General features: G+C 37.4%; 1 protein-coding gene across 2 annotated transcripts in view; it reads right to left on the bottom strand.

Annotated features, from left to right (window-relative positions):
* ERG28 (ergosterol biosynthesis 28 homolog) overlaps positions 1–17,632 on the bottom strand; it is a 36,542-nt gene that overhangs the window by 3,160 nt on the left and 15,750 nt on the right. For both annotated transcript variants that reach the window (XM_001374708.4, XM_016433032.2), the window contains exon 3: positions 318–408. In XM_001374708.4, the coding sequence (XP_001374745.1) occupies positions 318–408 (91 nt within the window). The remainder of the gene's footprint in view (positions 1–317; positions 409–17,632) is intronic.

Raw genomic sequence — 17,632 nt, 5'->3', positions numbered from 1 at the left:
TAAGAAGGGGATTATGAAGTCTAATTTCTAATGCTTTCTAAGGGTGGAGGAAGTATATGTAAAGGGAGCTGTTCCAAGTAACTTTGGAGAAAATATGAAAAATAATGGGTGCCATTAGGATAGCAGCATCTTAAGACATAAAGGACACTATTAAACCATTGAAGGTCTCAGGCTCTATGGGAGCAGAAATGATTAACATTGTTAGCAAAGTGAACTGAACATGACTATGATTAAACAGTTGACTGAGAATGAGAGTTCATATTTCTCTGGTGTCTGAACCTCAAAAGAACTCTGAAAATCCCCTTTCCTTTACTTACGTCTTGTTGTGGATATCAATGGCACAGAAGCAGCGAATCACTGATGAAAGCAGAGTCCAAATCCCAAAGGTCCGGGCTTGGAGACCATTCACTGTGTGGTAGAGAAATGGGAAAAGGAAGATCAATAGACAAATACCAAGAGTCCATATTTCCTTCAGGCTCCAAAAATCTGATCTGCAACTGAATTGTGGAGACAGGGAGCTGGACTTTAGTACAGGGGCTGTGAAGGCTTACATCTAGGCAAGTGTAGAAAATTGGTCAGTTCTCTTAAAAGTGAGAGTTGCTTAGCTATAACAGTTTCCACTGTTGAGAGAGCAGAGCATCTGTAATAGAACTTCAACCTTAGTAATTAATTATTAAGTATATATTAGAAACTAATTTATGCTATGCACTAGTGTGTGTGAATTTAAATTACCTAGTTCATTACAGAATAAATCTAGAAGATACATTAGGAGATATATATTTACAATCCATCTATCTATCTATCTATCTATCTATCTATCTATCTATCTATCTATCTATCTAATACAAAAAGATATGGACATATCAGAAAGGTCCAAATAAGTGTTATACAAAGTTCATGGTCCTTTTGGGGGGTAGAGAGAAAAGAGAAGGATTTTAACTGAGAAGGCTGAAGTAGAAGGAAATCAAAGAACGCTTCATGAGAGAAACAGCAGTTGGGCAAGGCAAAAATTCAACTGACAGAGATGGAAGATTGGTGGTAGAAGGGACATTCCAGGAATATGAAATAGTATAAATGAAGATACACAGGCAGGTCAACCCAGGATATATATGAAGGACATCTATGTTGGCAAAAAGGAAGTACAAGAAAACTGAAATGGTAGGGATGGTATAGACTATGAGATTTTGAGCAGAGAAGTGACACAGCTAGGTTGTACATAAGGAGAACTAATCTGACAGCACTACAAAAGGACAAATTGGGGAAGACAGTGGAAATAGGAAGACTGGTTAAGAGACTATTGAAACAGTCCAGGAAGGGAAAAAAAATCTTTTTTATCAAATAACTGATAAGGATTTAGTAGCTAAGATATATAGAAAAGTGACAGAAATATTTAAAAATAAAAGCCTATGCCTAAGAGAAATGGTTGGAACATATGAACAATTTTCAGAAGAATAATAAGAAACAATTAAAGACCATGTCAAAGAATTTTCTAAATCATTAATAATTACAGGAAATTATAGAAACTCCACAGGTTGTACCTTATTCTTAGGAAACTGTCAAAGATAACAGGATATGTGAGTAGTCAATGTTAGGGACAGTATGGAAAGACAGGCATAGTGATGGATTCTTGGTTGAGTTGTGAATTCAATTTGGAATTATACAGATTAAGTGGCTAAAATTTTCATATATTTGACTGAGAGATTTGACTGTTAGCCATATATCCCAACAAAGTCATTGACAAAAGGAAGGTACCACATGCTCTAGATTTTTTTTTGCGATAGCAAAAAACTAGAAAAAAGTAGATGCCAAAAATACCAAATTATTTTGCATGAATTTAACAAACTATTACTGTTGTGAAAGAGAATTTAAAACTCTCTTTAAGTTAATCAATCAAGACTTGGAAGTACCCCTCCTTTCACACTTAGTTAATAAGAGCCTTTTATGAGAAAAAATTTACACCCCCAAGACCACAAGCACTGCCCTTTGGGCAGTGCCAGGCAAATTAGGAGGCTGTGATTGGTTCATCTGATGTGGGGGAGAGACAGGAAGTGATGTGGAGAAACTGCTTATAAAAAGCCAGCCCAAGGACTCCAGAGAGTCATTTTAGGAGGAATTTGGCTGAAGAGACTTTTCTGCGATTCATTCTGGGAGGCACTTTATGAAGATGCATTGGTGAGTTGGGCTGAAGAAGCATTCTGCCCTGCATAGATTTGGCCTTGTGACTAGAGCTGAAGGAAGAGGCTTATGCTGGTGAGACCCTTGTTGAAGAGGCTACCGGACTTCCACATGGAAATCAGAACTTTGTCAGGGAGCGAGATGAATTTCTTTGGATCAGCAATTATAGGGTATTTAGCTAGGCAATATTTTCTACCTCTTTCCTACATTTCCCTCTTTACTATCTCTACTCTGCTGTAATAAAGCTGCTAATATATTCATAGTTTAATTTTTATAAAAGGCTTACACAACAATTCTTTTTCAACCAAATTTTTAACTATTACATTTGGCCACACAATTTTATTTTATTTTAGAAATTTTTATTTAAATAATTTAGAATATTTTTTCTATGGTTACAAGAATCATGTTCTTTCCCTGCCCTCCCCCACAACCCCTCCCATAGCCGACTCGCAATTCCTCTGGGTTTTACATGTGTCATTGATCCAAGACCCATTTCTATACCATTAATATTTGCACTAGGATGATCATTTAGTCCATATCCCCAATCATATCCCCATTGACCCATGTGATCAAGCAGTTGTTTTTCTTTTGTGTTTCTATTCCCACAGTTCTTCCTCTGAATGTGGATAGCATTTTTTTCCTCTTAAGTCCCTCAGAATTGTCCTTGATCATTGCATTGCTGCTAGTAGAGAAGTCCATTACATTCTATTGTTCCATAGTGTATTGGGCTCTGTGTACAATGTTCTCCTGGTTCTGCTCCTTTCACTCTGCATCACTTCCTGGAGGTCATTTCAGTTCACACGGAATTCCTCCAGTTCATTATTCCTTTGAACACAACAGTATTCCATCACCAACATATGCCACAATATGTTCAGTTATTCCCCAATTGAACGGCATCCCCTCTTCTTTCAGTTCTTTGCCACAACAAAGAGCATGGCTATGAATATTCTTGTACAAGTCTTTTTTCTTAGTATCTCTTTGGGGTACAAACCCAGCAGTGTTTGTCTTAGTGCCTTAGTGACTTAGCAGGCAGTCTTAGTGCCCTTTGGGCATAGTTCCAAATTGCCTTCCAGAATTGCTGGATCAATTCACAACTCCACCAGCAATGTATTAATGTCCCACTTTTGCCACATCCCCTCCAACATTTACTTTTCTTTGCTATCATGTTAGCCAATTTGCTAGATGTGAGGTGGTACCTCAGAGTTGTTTTGATTTGCATTTCTCTGATTATAAGAGATTTAGAACACTTTTTTTAAAAATATATTTTATTTGATCATTTCCAAGCATTATTCGTTAAAGACATAGATCATTTTCTTTTCCTCCCCCCCCCACCCCCCATAGCCGACGTGTAAGTCCACTGGGCATTAGATGTTTTCTTGATTTGAACCCATTGCTTTGTTGATAGTATTTGCATTAGAGTGTTCATTTAGAGTCTATCCTCTGTCATGTCCCCTCAACCTCTGTATTCAGGCAGTTGCTTTTTCTCGGTGTTTCCACTCCCATAGTTTATCCTTTGCTTATGAATAGTGTAGAACACTTTTTCATGTGTTTATTGATAGTTTTGATTTCTTTGGCTGAAAACTGCCTGTTCATGTCCCTTGCCCATTTATCAATTGGAGAATGGCTTGATTTTTTGTACAATTGATTTAGCTCTTTATAAATTTGAGCAATTAGACCTTTTCAGAGTTTTTTGTTATGAAGATTTTTTCCCCCAATTTGTTACTTGCTTCCCTCCTAATTTTGGTTGCATTGGTTTTGTTTGTACAAAACCTTTTTAATTTAATGTAATCAAAATTATTTATTTTACATTTTGTGATTTTTTTTCTAACTCTTGCTTGGTCTTAAAATCTTTCCTTTCCCAAAGATCTGACAAGAATACTATTCTGTATTCACCTAATTTACTTATAGTTTCCTTCTTTATATTTAAGACATTCATCCATTCTGAGTTTATCTTGGTGTAGGGTTGGCCATACCAGTTTTAATTATTACACTGTGCTATAACAAATGACTATAAATGATGAATGTATAAAAACATGGAAAAACTAATATGAATTATGCAAAGTGAAGTAGCCATAAAAATAATATAATGATTACATCAATATAAATAGTACAAAAACTATTCATGAAGATGAATGGTAGGAAATTATGAAGAATACACTTGACTCTAAAAGAAGAGACATGCCCTTCCTGCTTCTTTGTAGAAGATGGGTGGGGAGAGGATCCATGGTTATGGAATGTTGCATATAATGTCAAAAAAATTTTAATGTATTGACTTGTTTTGCTAATAATTCCCTTTATTTTTTTTTTAATCCTTTGTTGTTCTTCATAGAAGGTGGGATATAAAGAAAAATCTAGTTGATGTAAAAACAGAAGATACCAATAAAAATCTATTAACAAAAGAAATGGCCAAAGAAAGTGGTAACAAAGGTCTACACTAGTGGATTAGGGGTAGAGTTTTAACTGGATGTAGGGTATGAGGAAGGGGGAAAAATAATAAACAAACCTCTAAGTATCACCACAAGGTCAGCTACCATTGCCAAAACCAGAGGTAATCTTAATATTATAAATATTTTCTTTAACTTTATGCTGTCCTCTACTTTCTTCCCCCCTCCAAACTTTATTTCCCCCCCCAATTATATGTAGTAACAATTTTTGACAATATTCTCTAACATTTTGCAATTCAGATTCTCTCCCTCCCTCTCCTCCACTCCCGAGGTGGCAAATGTTTGATCTGTGCTTTCATACACCATATAGTTCCATATTTCCCATGCCATGACAGAAGACACATCACACATAAAAGAAAAAACCTCACGTTTATCTTATTTTCACTTAAGTGAAAGATGGTTTGCTTTGATCTGCAAGCAGAATCCAATAGTTCCTTCTTTGCTTGTGGATAGCATTTTTTTTTTACCATGAATCCTTTAGGGTTATCTACAGACATTATTCTGCTTAAAATAATTTAGTCCTTCACAGTTGATCATGGTATGATATTTCTGTTACTATATACAAAGTTCTCCTGGTTCTGCTCATTTCACTTTGCATCAGTTTATATGTCTTTTCAGGTTTTTCTGAAATCATCCTTTTCATTGTTTCTTATGTGTTCCATTATAACCATATACACAACTCGTACAGCCATTCCCCAATTGATGGACACCTCCCCAGTTTCCAATTCTTTGCCACTACAAAAAGCTGTTAAAAACATTTTTGTATAAGTAGGTCCTTTCCCCCTATCTCTGATCTCTTTAGGATATTGTAATAAAATGGATAATCTATAGGGAACTATTTCTAGTTGTGGTAACTGGATACTCTGGCTTGAGACTAGAGAACCTGAGGAATGCCTATTTGCTATGGAGATAGAAGTATTTCTGAGAGGTAAATGGAGAGATGCTGCTAGAGGGGGTGCTCTCTGGGATTGTCTATTGGTCCCTAATGGCTAATAAATCAAACTATTTCCTACCCTCCACCCCTCACCTCCCAGTCTTCCACCCACACCTTCCTGCCCCTTTTCCCCTCCCCTGGTCTTAGTCAGCCACCTTCTAAGTAACTCAGGGGAACTATGAGATTTCAGAGAAATATTCTTTACTCTTCTATTCTCAGGTAAAGGGGTTTATTGGTAACAAATGGAATGGGGATTGAGGTGAGAGGGATGAGGTTTGTCCCTAATCTACAAGGAGGATTAGGAGGGTGTGAGAAATGTCAGTCCAGCCACAACTGTGACTCAGGGACAATCAGAGAGATGAAGGACAATTATTTTTTTTTCTTTTCTTCTTTCTTTAGTCAGATAATCTCTGCTTGGGTGATTCAAGTTCAGACTCTGTCAAAAGCCACAACGGTCTCTCTCTGCCTAGATCAGAAAAAGCCAGTCTCTTTTGATCAGGAACCCAGAGAAGAGGTTTCTCCTTTCTTGGTCAGTCACCCCCAGAGAGAGAGAATCAGTTCCTCCCCCTGGCCAGCTTCAACTGCATCTTCCTGGGAACATTCTGTTTGGAATCTTCTTCTTGACTGACAGACAGGTCAAGTCCTTCACCTTGGTCTGCATACCTGGCTTATCCTGCAAATCCTCTCTTTCTTTGTGTTTCTTTCACAATCCCCCCCCCCCCCGCCCCCCCCACCCCCGTTTATTCTAAAAAAAATGCACCTTGCATTTTTTCAATGATACTTATCTTTATTATAATTCTATCTACCTATTCTTCACCCTGTGCTATCTTAAATATTCTCTTACCCCGCCCCACCCATAACAAAATCCTAAGTTATCTTAGCTATTCTAAATACATAGATGCTAAGAATGGGTTATAGGAAAATGGTTTAGGTAAGGGATTCACATGAACATAATTTTTTATAGCACAACAAATCAAGTACAATTTTCAAATCATCTCAACAATTCCACTAACATGCAGAATATGCAATTATCCTATTTTCTATTATCTATAAATTCACTAAGTAAAATCTTCTAATACTAACAAATGCTATATAATGCAATTTAACTTCTATATTTCAGACTCTACTTTCCTAAGACTTAAAACAAATAGGCTGTTACTATTGTTAGTAGTTAGAATATATTAATAAATTACTCTAAAAAAGTTAGCTTGTTAGTAACTTAGTACTTACATGTGTACATAGGTTGTACTCAGTACAGATTTACATATGAACATCATTCTATATTTCTGTGGAAACTCATGCAGAAAAGTAATATCTTTGTATGTTTGAATTTTCCACAGAAATTCTTATCAGAGTGTCTTTTGTTATGCCATTATGCATGTTGTATACTTACCCATTCCCTGAGATATCTTCCTAAAATGTATTCTATGTAGAGTGTGCATGCATATATGTGATGTTAAACATGTATGACGCACTCTTACATATCCACATAATCAAAAGTTCCAAAATTTCAAAATTCCAAAGTCCTTCCATGTCCTTTAATGTTGCTTGTAGAAACTCTTTCTTCCACTCTGATTCTTCGTCTGGTCAGCATGCCAGTCTTCACCTTCCAGTCTTGATTGAAGACGGGTTCTTCAATTCAGGATCCACTGGAAAAATCAGGAACCAGGAACACACGAACAAACCACGAACATGTATGCATGTGAGATTTTTATGTGCAAGTAAGAGTGAAAAGTACATTTGCATGGAAGTAAGTTGAAATCTTCGTGAATGTCAAAATTTATCAATCATTCTTCATGTCTGCAAGTAAGATTACATGTGTTTTCTTCATGCATGGGGGTAAGGTTTGCATATGTACATCTTCGTGCCTGCAAGTAAGGTGTACAGGTGTTTTTCATGGATGGGTGTGAGCATTATGCATGAGAATAGTGATTTCAAGTTTGCTAATTCTTGCTGTTTCACCTTTCACTAGATTTATTGAATGTTTACTGTAATCATTTTTTAGAGATAGAATATAGAAAAATAATGTATTCATTTATAAAAAACATTGTTCCTTTCTGTTTTGTTACTGTGTGACAGGCAGAGGCTTTGTATAAAAATTATAAAGAGGCTTTTTTTCTTTGTGGTTGCTACTCTTTCAAATGCATTCTTCCTTTTGTTTTACTAGCTGTATTTCTTACTGGAACTGTAATATTTACTTCAGGGGTGCTATCCTTTTATTATGTTAACATGTGTAGGGCTCTCTTGTCTGTATTCTGGTGGCAAGTAGTCATGTGCTTTCCTGTGTTGTCAGTAGGGACTGTCATTGCTTATTGATTATTTTCCCAGAGCTACTCAATATTATGGGTGTGATGAAATTCACATGTGAAGCATGGAACCATGGATCTCTTTGATCAACCTTTATAGATGTTGTGGTTATCATTACGACCAAAGTTGGTCCGATCCATCTTGGTTCTGTAGGAGATTCTCTATTAAAGTTTTTGACATATACCTTATTACCTGGTTTTATCTTATGCAATGAAAAATCTAGTGGTATTCTTTGCACAAGCAAACCCAGTTTCCTTAGTTCTCTAATCCTATGTAGTATCTACTTTAAGTATTTATGAAGAACACATTCCTCTCTTAACATGGACAAGTAAGGTGGCTTTACTGTCCTACCATGCCAAAGTGGCTGACCATATAGCATTTCAAAAGGTGATATATGTAGGTCAGTCCTAGGCCTAGTTCTAATGTTGAACAAAGCAAGAGGCAAAACATCTGTCCATTTTAAATGTGTTTCTGAACAGAGTTTACCTATTTGTGTTTTTAATTCTTCATTCATACGCTCAACCTGTCCAGAACTCCAGGGTTGATAAACTGAATGGTAATTACACTTAATCCCCAAGTTCTTGTAGATTTCCTGTAGAACATGGGAAGTGAAGTGGGACCCCTTGTACGAATCTATGGTATCGGGAATACCATTTCTAGGTATAATCTCCTTTAATAGAAATTTCATTACCGTAGCAGTGTCACTTTTCTTGGACAGACATGCTTCAACCCATCTAGTCAGTCTATCCACAATCACCAATGCATATTTGTATCCCTTGTCTTTAGGCATGTTGATATAATCAATTTGAATACACTGGAAAGGCATATAGCTGAGTGGTCTGCCTCCCAATGAAATACTCTTAAAATGTCCTTGATTATATCTCCTGCACGTTTCACATGCCTGACAAGTTCTAATGGCATTTGTAGTAATTCCTGGTGTTGTCCAATATCTCTGTATGGTAACCAGAATCCCTTGCACCCTGTAATGTCCCTTTGCATGAATTACAGTGCATAGATGTTGATATAACTTTTTAGGGAGAATTGGTTTACCCCCTTAAGCAACCCAGACACTCTTGATTAGTTTAGCACCTAGCTGCTCTTTCCGTGACTATCTTTGTCGTAGGCTTCAGTGAGATTATGCCTTTCGATCAGAGAGAAATTCAGCACATGGTGGGGACCGAACCAAGCAGCGTACTTTGATGTTATGTCTGTTCTGTCATTCCCTAGGGATATTCTGTCCTTCCCATGAGTGTGTGCCTTACAATGGATTATGGCCACCTCTTTGGGAAAGTCTACAGCACTTATAATACAATCTATCAGCTTGCCATATGCAATTGGTTTCCCAGCTGAAGTTTTATACTCTCTGTTTTTTCCATATGTATAATGACCAATGCACAGTGGAGAAAGCGTATTGTGAATCCAGAAAAAAATTAGCTCTTTTCCCTCTAGCTAATTCTAGGGCCGTGAGCAGAGCCTTGAGCTCGGCTCCCTGGGCACTGACATGACTTGGCAATGATGCATGCCAAAGTGTTTTGTCATTGTCAACTACCGCTGCCCCTGTGAATTTTCTCCCATCACAAACATAGGAGGATCCATCTGTGTATAACTCTATTTCTGGATTGATAAGAGGTGTATCTTTAAGGCGTTGGCCTATGCATGAGTTCCACTATTTGATCACAGTCATGCAATACTTCTCTGCCCATTGGCAAATCAGGAATCAGAGTTGCTGGGTTCAATGGTGCACATCTATGAATTGTGATGTTATCATTGCCTAACAAAATGACTTCATACTGGGATATTCTTGCATTGGTGAATGAATGCATATTCTGCAACTATAACAGTTTTCCAATTTGGTGTGCAGAGTACACATGCAATTTATATCCTAGTACCATATCTTGACCCTTAGAGCAGTAGCTACTAGGCTTCTGAGACAATGCACCATTCCTTGTGCCACCATGTCAAGGATAGAACTGTAAAACACAATAGCCCTCAGATTTAACCCAAAATACTGTGCTAACATTCCAGAAGTGATATCTTTTGCTTCATGGTCGTACAAGTGGAATTCTTTCCTATAATCAGGTATTCCCAAAGGTGGAGCTGATAGAATAGCTCCTTTCAACTGTGACAAAACATGTAATGTTCCTTATTCAATTTTAATGGTTCTTTGATATCTTTCTTTGTCAAATCAGTTAAGCACTTGGAAATATGAGAATATCCCACTATATACTGCCTTGAGAAACCAGCAACCCCCAGAAAAGCTCTAAGTTCTTTCTTAATTCTAGGGATGCCTAGCTTCTGTATGTCTGCTATCTTTTTATTAGAGATTTTCCTGGTGCCCCCCCTCCAGGACAAATCCTAAATATTCAACTGTTGGTAGGACCCACTGAATTTTCTTTTTAGAAACTTTATATTCCCTCTCATAAAGTTCTATCAATAATTTCTTTGAATCTTCCAAACATGTTTTAGGGTCAAGAGATGCTAGCAACAAATCATCCATGTAGTGTATCAATCTGCTACATTTGAAAGTTATGGTGGCTAGATCTCTTTGCCAACAGTTGACAAAATATTGAAGCAGACTCGCAACATTCTTGCACTAATCTAATATAGCACAGCTGGGTTTGTCCCCATTGGAAAGCAAAAATATTTTGAGAATCAGGGTGCAACAGTATAGTAAAGTAAGCATTGCTCAGGTCTAACACTATGTACCACCTAGCTTCTGCAAGTATCTGAGTTATGATATCATTTGGAGATGGCATTAATAAGTCTTTTCCTTATAAAACTATTCACAGCCCTCAAACCCATTACAAACCTCCAGGCAGGAGTGCCATCTTCATTTAGCTTATTCTTTTTAATAGCTAATATAGGGCTATTGTATTCAGATACTCAATATACCTTGCTCAAGCAAACTATTTATGATAGGTGTTATCCCTCTCTTGCTTCCTTACTCAATTTGTATTGCGGTATCTTAGGTGGTATTCCTTTCCTGACCTCAATCCTAACAGGAGTAATTGATTTAATCCGACCCACATCATTTTGATGTTTTGCAAACACCCCCTGTGGTATATCTGTGGGTATGTCATACATAGAAGTTACAACTTGAATCTTTTCAGGTTCTTCTCCAAGTTGTTCTAAATACATCAATGGATAGTGCTTCAGTGAATTCTTGGATAGATGCAAATAAATTTCCCCAGATTTTTCACATTGTAATGTTGCCTGTATCTTGCACAAAAAATCACATCCTAAAAGGCTGTCTGGGCATGATGGAATCAACAAGAAGGTATGATCTATGGTGAGAGGACCCAATTTAACCATAGTGTTTTTGAGCTATTGAATATGTCCCTTTGCTCTAGCTACAGAAACCATACCCCCTATGTCGGTATCCCCTGGACATGTCTTTAGGACAGATTTTGAAGCACCAGTATCTAAGAGAGACTTGTAGTTTTTCTTTCCCACCTTAATCCATACATATGGTTCTGGCCTGTAAAGTAAAGAGTTTATTGCCATTGAATTACTACTCATGTCTGTGCTACCCTCTGCCAGTTGCATTAACCCAGTTAATTCTTCTTGATTTGATTCATTCCCTGTGAAGTCTACACTCGAGATTGTATACTCTCCTACACAGGAACATGAACCTAAATCACAGCAGTTGCTTTGGCCAGATACCCCTTTGCCCCTTAGAATGTTGGCACCAACTGAATCCTTGGTTGTTACTAGGCCTGCCATTCCATCCCTAGATTCAAATTTAACTGTAATGTCACCTCTAATACTTTGATTATGATAATTATTTTCAAAAGTAATTTCAGCTCCATTATCAGTCAATTTTTCCTTAACTAAATCACTCATTGTTGGATGGAAAGTTTCAGCTTCTGGATTCAAATCAGATGTATTTTCCAAGGGTACTAGTGCCATGTAGCTATTCACAGAATTAACTAAGTTTGGTGGGAGTTCATCTGTGAATGGTTTCAAAGCCTTTATATTTTCTTCTTTAGCAATAGTAACCTTTAGGGAATTTGTTTGAGTTCTTGTGACTTTTTCATCCCTTTTCTTTTGCATAATTCAATCCCATTATCTACTCTACACTGGAAAAAGTTCTCTAGGAATGATCTGATTTCCTTTACAGACTTTTCCTGTTTAGTTACTGTACAACTCATTTCAAAGTCTTTCATCTCATTTACTATTTGAGATGTTATTTCCTTAATTTCTGCCTCATTTTCTGTAATCTGTCTCTGCCTTTCTCTTGCTTTATTGCAATGGCTATCACTCACAGATTCACTGCTTTGCACAGAATTTTCACCATTCCCCAATCTTTTACTATTACCTTTAACTGCAGTCTCATTCTCACTATCTCTTCTATCTCTATTCGTCACACTATATATCTTATGGACCTGGCTTCATAACTCTTTCCTGAGTATTTAGGCTTAGCTCCAGAGTTAATTGCCTTTTGCATCTCTTGCAAAGCATCAGCTTGCTTTGAGGACTTTAATTTGCAGTGTGAACAAGTGGACTTCTTGTACCTAGTTTGTGCATTTTGTATGTTATTATTAATCTCATGTTTCTTCTTTAAAAAGCAATTCCTAAACAAGTTACTTTTTTTTTTTTTGTGGCAAAAGAAACATTCCCTAGTCTCTCTCTGCACTGGTTTTCCCTTGTGACTAGATGTTGTATAAGTCCTAACTGTGTTCAGATTCTTGATTTCTTCAATCTCCTTTTGTTTCAAATTATTCTCTGTCCTTTCCAACTTTTCTTTAAGGTCCTGTACTTGCTTACTCTGTTCTGAATTATTCTCATGTAGGTAACTTGATGCCTCTCTCAATTCAATCAGAAAAACCGAGTCATATTTGGGGGAATAGTGCTTGAAAAATGTTTTTAAAATAGGTGAGCAACCCCCTAGAAATTGCCTACGGACATGGCTAGCTGATTCCTCGCTGTCAGCTTCTAGACTTAAGATTGAATCTGCCATCTCTGACAGACGGTCTATGTATGTGGCAGGATGTTCCCCTTTATCCTGCATGATCTTGCCAAACTTAGCCCATGCATTAGGTTTTGAACAGCATAGTTTTATAGCCTGTAGCAAGTCCCCCCTACATCTTCTAAGGTAGGACAAGCAGGTGGGATTAGCAAAGTCCATATCTGCCCTTTGCTCTACAGTTGGCCAGCTAGTCAAATTGCTGTCAGATCTAGTCTTCTCCAAGAATTGTCTCTGTTTATGGGGGCTGAACAGTTCGGACAATAGGAACTTGACATCTTCGAAATCCGGATCAAAGATCCTGAAAACCCATTTAAGCTCCTTCTGAGATCTAAAAGGATTCTTTACAAATTTAGGGAAATAGCACTTTATGTATTCAAGTTCCAGTGGGGAGAATTGTCTATGGGCTTTGGAGTGTATCACACCAGCATTACTGGACAATTTGGTGACCTCTTTTAAAGGACAGATTTTCTCAGGTTCACCAACAGCCATGTTCTCATTGTCACCTTCATTTTCCTGATGTACATTCTCAGTTTGTTCGTTGTCCTTGCTCATAACCAGATTTAGTCCTTTTTCCTTAATCAATTGTTCAAACACAGCCTTAATCATGCCTTCTAGGTTGATATCAACAGCCATAATCTTCTCTGCCTTAAGGGGAACCACAAATCTAAAGATCTTCTTAAGTTGGGCTAGAGTCTGTAGGACAGCCACACTTCATCAGCTAAGGGAGGGGAGGGGAAAGGGGAGAGAGGTAAAGAAAATGATTTTTGTAACCAAGGAACAATACTTGAAATTAAAAATAAAAATTTCAAAAAAAAAAAAAAAGAGTACATACATTTGAGCCAGGACTTGCCAGAGCACCAGTTCATTTTGGAATGGCAACTGCAAAACAGACATTGTCATGTTGCCAATATAATCTATAGTTTCCACTACCATATGGGTTATCCTGCTATACAAAATGTAATAGATCCAAAAACAGGCGATGGCAGCAATGACCACCATTCCACAAACAACTTGTTTGAACATTTTGTCTATCTTCCTTTGCTACCCTGCTTGTAAAAGGATTGTGGGGTTTAGTCAGACTTGAGCTGCCAATTGTAAAAAATGGATAATCTGCAGGGAACTATTTCTAGTTGTGGTAACTGGATACTCTGGCTTGAGACTAGAGAATTACTAGGGGAACCTGAGGAATGCCTATTTGCTATGGAGACAGAAGTATTTCTGAGAGGTAGATGAAGAGATGCTGCTAGAGGGGGTGCTCTCTGGGGTTGTCTATTGGTCCCTAATGGCTAATAAATCAAACTATTTTCTACCCTCCACCCCTCACCTCCCAGTCTTCCACCCACACCTTCCTGCCCCTTTTCCCCTCCCCTGGTCTTAGTCAGCCACCTTCTAAGTAACTCAGGGGAACTATGAGATTTCAGAGAAATATTCTTTACTCTTCTATTCTCAGGTAAAGGGGTTTATTGGTAACAAATGGAATGGGGATTGAGGTGAGAGGGATGAGGTTTGTCCCTAACCTAAAAAGAGAATTAGGAGGGTTTGGGAAATGTCAGTCCAGCCACAGCTGTGACTCAGGGACAATCAGAGAGATGAAGGACAATTATTTTTTTTTCTTTTCTTCTTTCTTTAGTCAGATAATCTCTGCTTGAGTGATTCAAGTTCAGACTTTGTCAAAAGCCCCAAAGGTCTTTCTCTGCCTAGATCAGAAAAAGCCAGTCTCTTTTGATCAGGAACCCAGAGAAGAGGTTTCTCCTTTCTTGGTCAGTCACCCCCAGAGAGAGAGAATCAGTTCCTCCCCCTGGCCAGCTTCAACTGCATCTTCTTGGGAACATTCTGTTTGGAATCTTCTTCTTGACTGACAGACAGGTCAAGTCCTTCACCTTGGTCTGCATGTCTGGCTTGTCCTGCAAATCCTCTCTTTCTTCATGTCTCTTCCACAATATGGACTCAGTAGTTGTATTGCTGGGTCAAAGGGTATACACAGTTTTATAACCCTTAAGTGTGCTTCATTGTTGCTCTCTAGAACAATAGTTTTTATCAGTTCAGTTTCACCAGCAGTTCCAATTTTCCCACCTTCTGTCCAACATTTATCATTTTCTTCTTTGGTCATATTAGCTGATCTGATAGTTATGAGGTGGTATATCAGAGTTGTCTTAATTTGCATTTCTCTAATCAGTAGTAATTTGGAGTTTTTTTCATATGAATATAGTTTTAATTTCTTCATTTGAAAACTCTGTTCATATCCTTTAATGATTTATAAATTGAGAGAATGGTTGACTCAGTTCTCTATATTCAAGAAATGAGGCTTTTGCCAGAGACGCTTGGTATAAATTTCCCCAAAATTTGTTGTTTCCTTTCTAATTAAGTTTCTGATTTTGTTTATATAAAAACTTTTAAATCATCTATTTCATTTTTCATTATGTTCTCTATGTCTCATTTGGTTATAAATTCTTCCCTTATTCATAAGTCTGACAAGTAAACCTTACTGTGTTCTGCTAATTTATTTATGGTATCATTCATTATTTCTATATTAAGTATCCATTTTGATTTTATCTTGGTTTATGGTGTGAGATGTTGGTTTATGCCCCATTTTTGCCATATTGTTTTTCAGTTTTTCCAGCAGTTTTTGTCAAATAGTAAGTTATTCTCCCAAGAGCTTGGATCTTGGGGTTTATCAAACATTAGATTATTATGGTCATTAACTATTGTGTGTTGGTTTCCTAATCTATTCTATTGATCCACTACACTATTTCTTAGTTCCAGAATTTTTTGATGGTTATTGCTTTAAAGTATAGTTTGAAATCTGGTATAGATAAGCCCTTTCCTTCATATTTTTCCCCCCTTCAAACAAACTCCCTACTCCAAGGTTATAAACAGTCATGATAAATACAGAGAGGCTTTTTACTTGAAGGTGCCAAAACCAGAGGTAATCTAAATTCTTTAATTATCTAGTTCAACTTTATGCTGTTTTCTACTTTCAAATCTTTTCCCCCCTTACCCTTCTGGCATAGAATCAATAGTGTGTATTGGTTCCAAGGCAGAAGAGCTGTACTGGCTAGGCAATTGAGATCAAGTGACTTGCCCAAGGTCACACAGCTAGGAAGTGTCTGAATCTAGATTTGAACCCAACACCACCCATCTCTAGGCCTGATTCTCAATTCACTGAGCCACTCAGCTGCTTCACTCCCCCTGTACAATTTTCATCGATCTTCTTCCAAATACTAATACTAATATTCAGACCCACCATCTACCAAGAAAGAAGGTTCTGTTCCTATTAAGCTGATGAAAGATATAGTAGGAAACTGTATAAATGTATTGATTAGCTCCATTACAAAGTTTTCATCTAATCTCTACTCGTCTCTCATTGCTGTAAGACAATCCATTTGCTCTTCCCTGATTGACTCCCTCTCATTTGCGGTAGCATATACCTTTTCTTACACTCTAAAGTTGCATATCCCGCTCCCCCCGCCCCTCCACCTACTACAGCCTTTTCTTAAAAGATTACTTTCCATCTACTCTAGCTGTGGTATGTACTTATTTATTAACATTATCTCCTAAGGTGGTAGAATTGAAACTCCTTGAAGGCAGGCTCTGTTTTTGCCTTTTTTTGTATCCCCAGTGCTTAGATGGATAGAGGCAGAGAACTAATTTATTCAGCACTTATTTTCTGAGCCAGGCACTAAGTGTCAGGGATACAAATACAAGAATACAAGTCAGTTCCTTTTCTCAAAGAGTTTACATTCTTATAAGGGAAGACAATAACTACAAAAGGCAGAGCTAGAAAGGTGTGTGTGTGTATGTGTGTGTGTGTAAGATATTTACAAGTGGACAAGGTGATTGTCGAGGAGCTCTCTATTAGTGAACAGGAAACGAAGTGAGCATGGCTGGGGTTCCTCATGAACTCACCAATCAGAAATGTACATTGCAGGGCTTTACTTGGCATAGTATCTAGCAAATAATAGGTGATTAATATAGAGTAGGGTCTTCTCAAGGATGGCCGTAATCTTGGATATAAGCTAATACTTGCTAACCCCACATATAACATGATTTCCTTACACACATATGTATAATAAAGTTTAATTGATAAACATACAGTAAGACATTACCAACATTAAATATCGTAAAAATAAAGTACATAGTACATTATTATTTAGTACTACATAGTACTTTTATCCTCAGAAAATACATTCCAAGACTCCTAGTAAACACCTGTTAACTTTACTATATAGTACCATGCTCTCTTCCTGTTCCTGCCTCTTTATTCCATGCTCCCTGCCCCTTTATACCCTCCCAAGAAAAAAACTCTTAAAAAAAAAAATCTCCCAAGTGAAAACAGAGACCATTTCCATTGGCAGACCATGACCAAAGGTCTACATCCAATAAAAAGAGAGGAGAACTTTGCTGCCCCACTCCATCCACCAGGTCTCTCAATGGCTTTTTTGTGTGTCTGTCTTCTGTATGACCATGCTCAGTCTGGCCTCCATGGCTGTTTTCCTTGCCAAAGCAAATACTTCTGTGTCCTTGATCCCACCCCCTTCTAGGATGTTTGCCTCTTTGTTTACCTCTCTCTTTCTAATCTCAAATTTCTCTTTAGGAATCACTCCTTCTCTATATCTGACAAGTAGTCCCAGTTTTCCCTTTCCTTAAAAAAAAACACCATCATGTGATCCAGGTAAACTCTTAAGCTAGCAACCTATATTCTTCATATTTTTGTTTAAAGGACAAAAACTGTGTGACAGAAGACTATAAATGCAGAATGCTTTATATAATTTTAAGACCATATATAAGATATAATAGATCTAC

Source organism: Monodelphis domestica, chromosome 1 (genome assembly GCF_027887165.1).
Source record: "Monodelphis domestica isolate mMonDom1 chromosome 1, mMonDom1.pri, whole genome shotgun sequence".
Classification (NCBI taxonomy): Eukaryota; Metazoa; Chordata; class Mammalia; order Didelphimorphia; family Didelphidae; genus Monodelphis; species Monodelphis domestica.
Note: the sequence above shows the minus strand (reverse complement) of the source record. Positions and strands in the feature narration are given on the sequence as shown.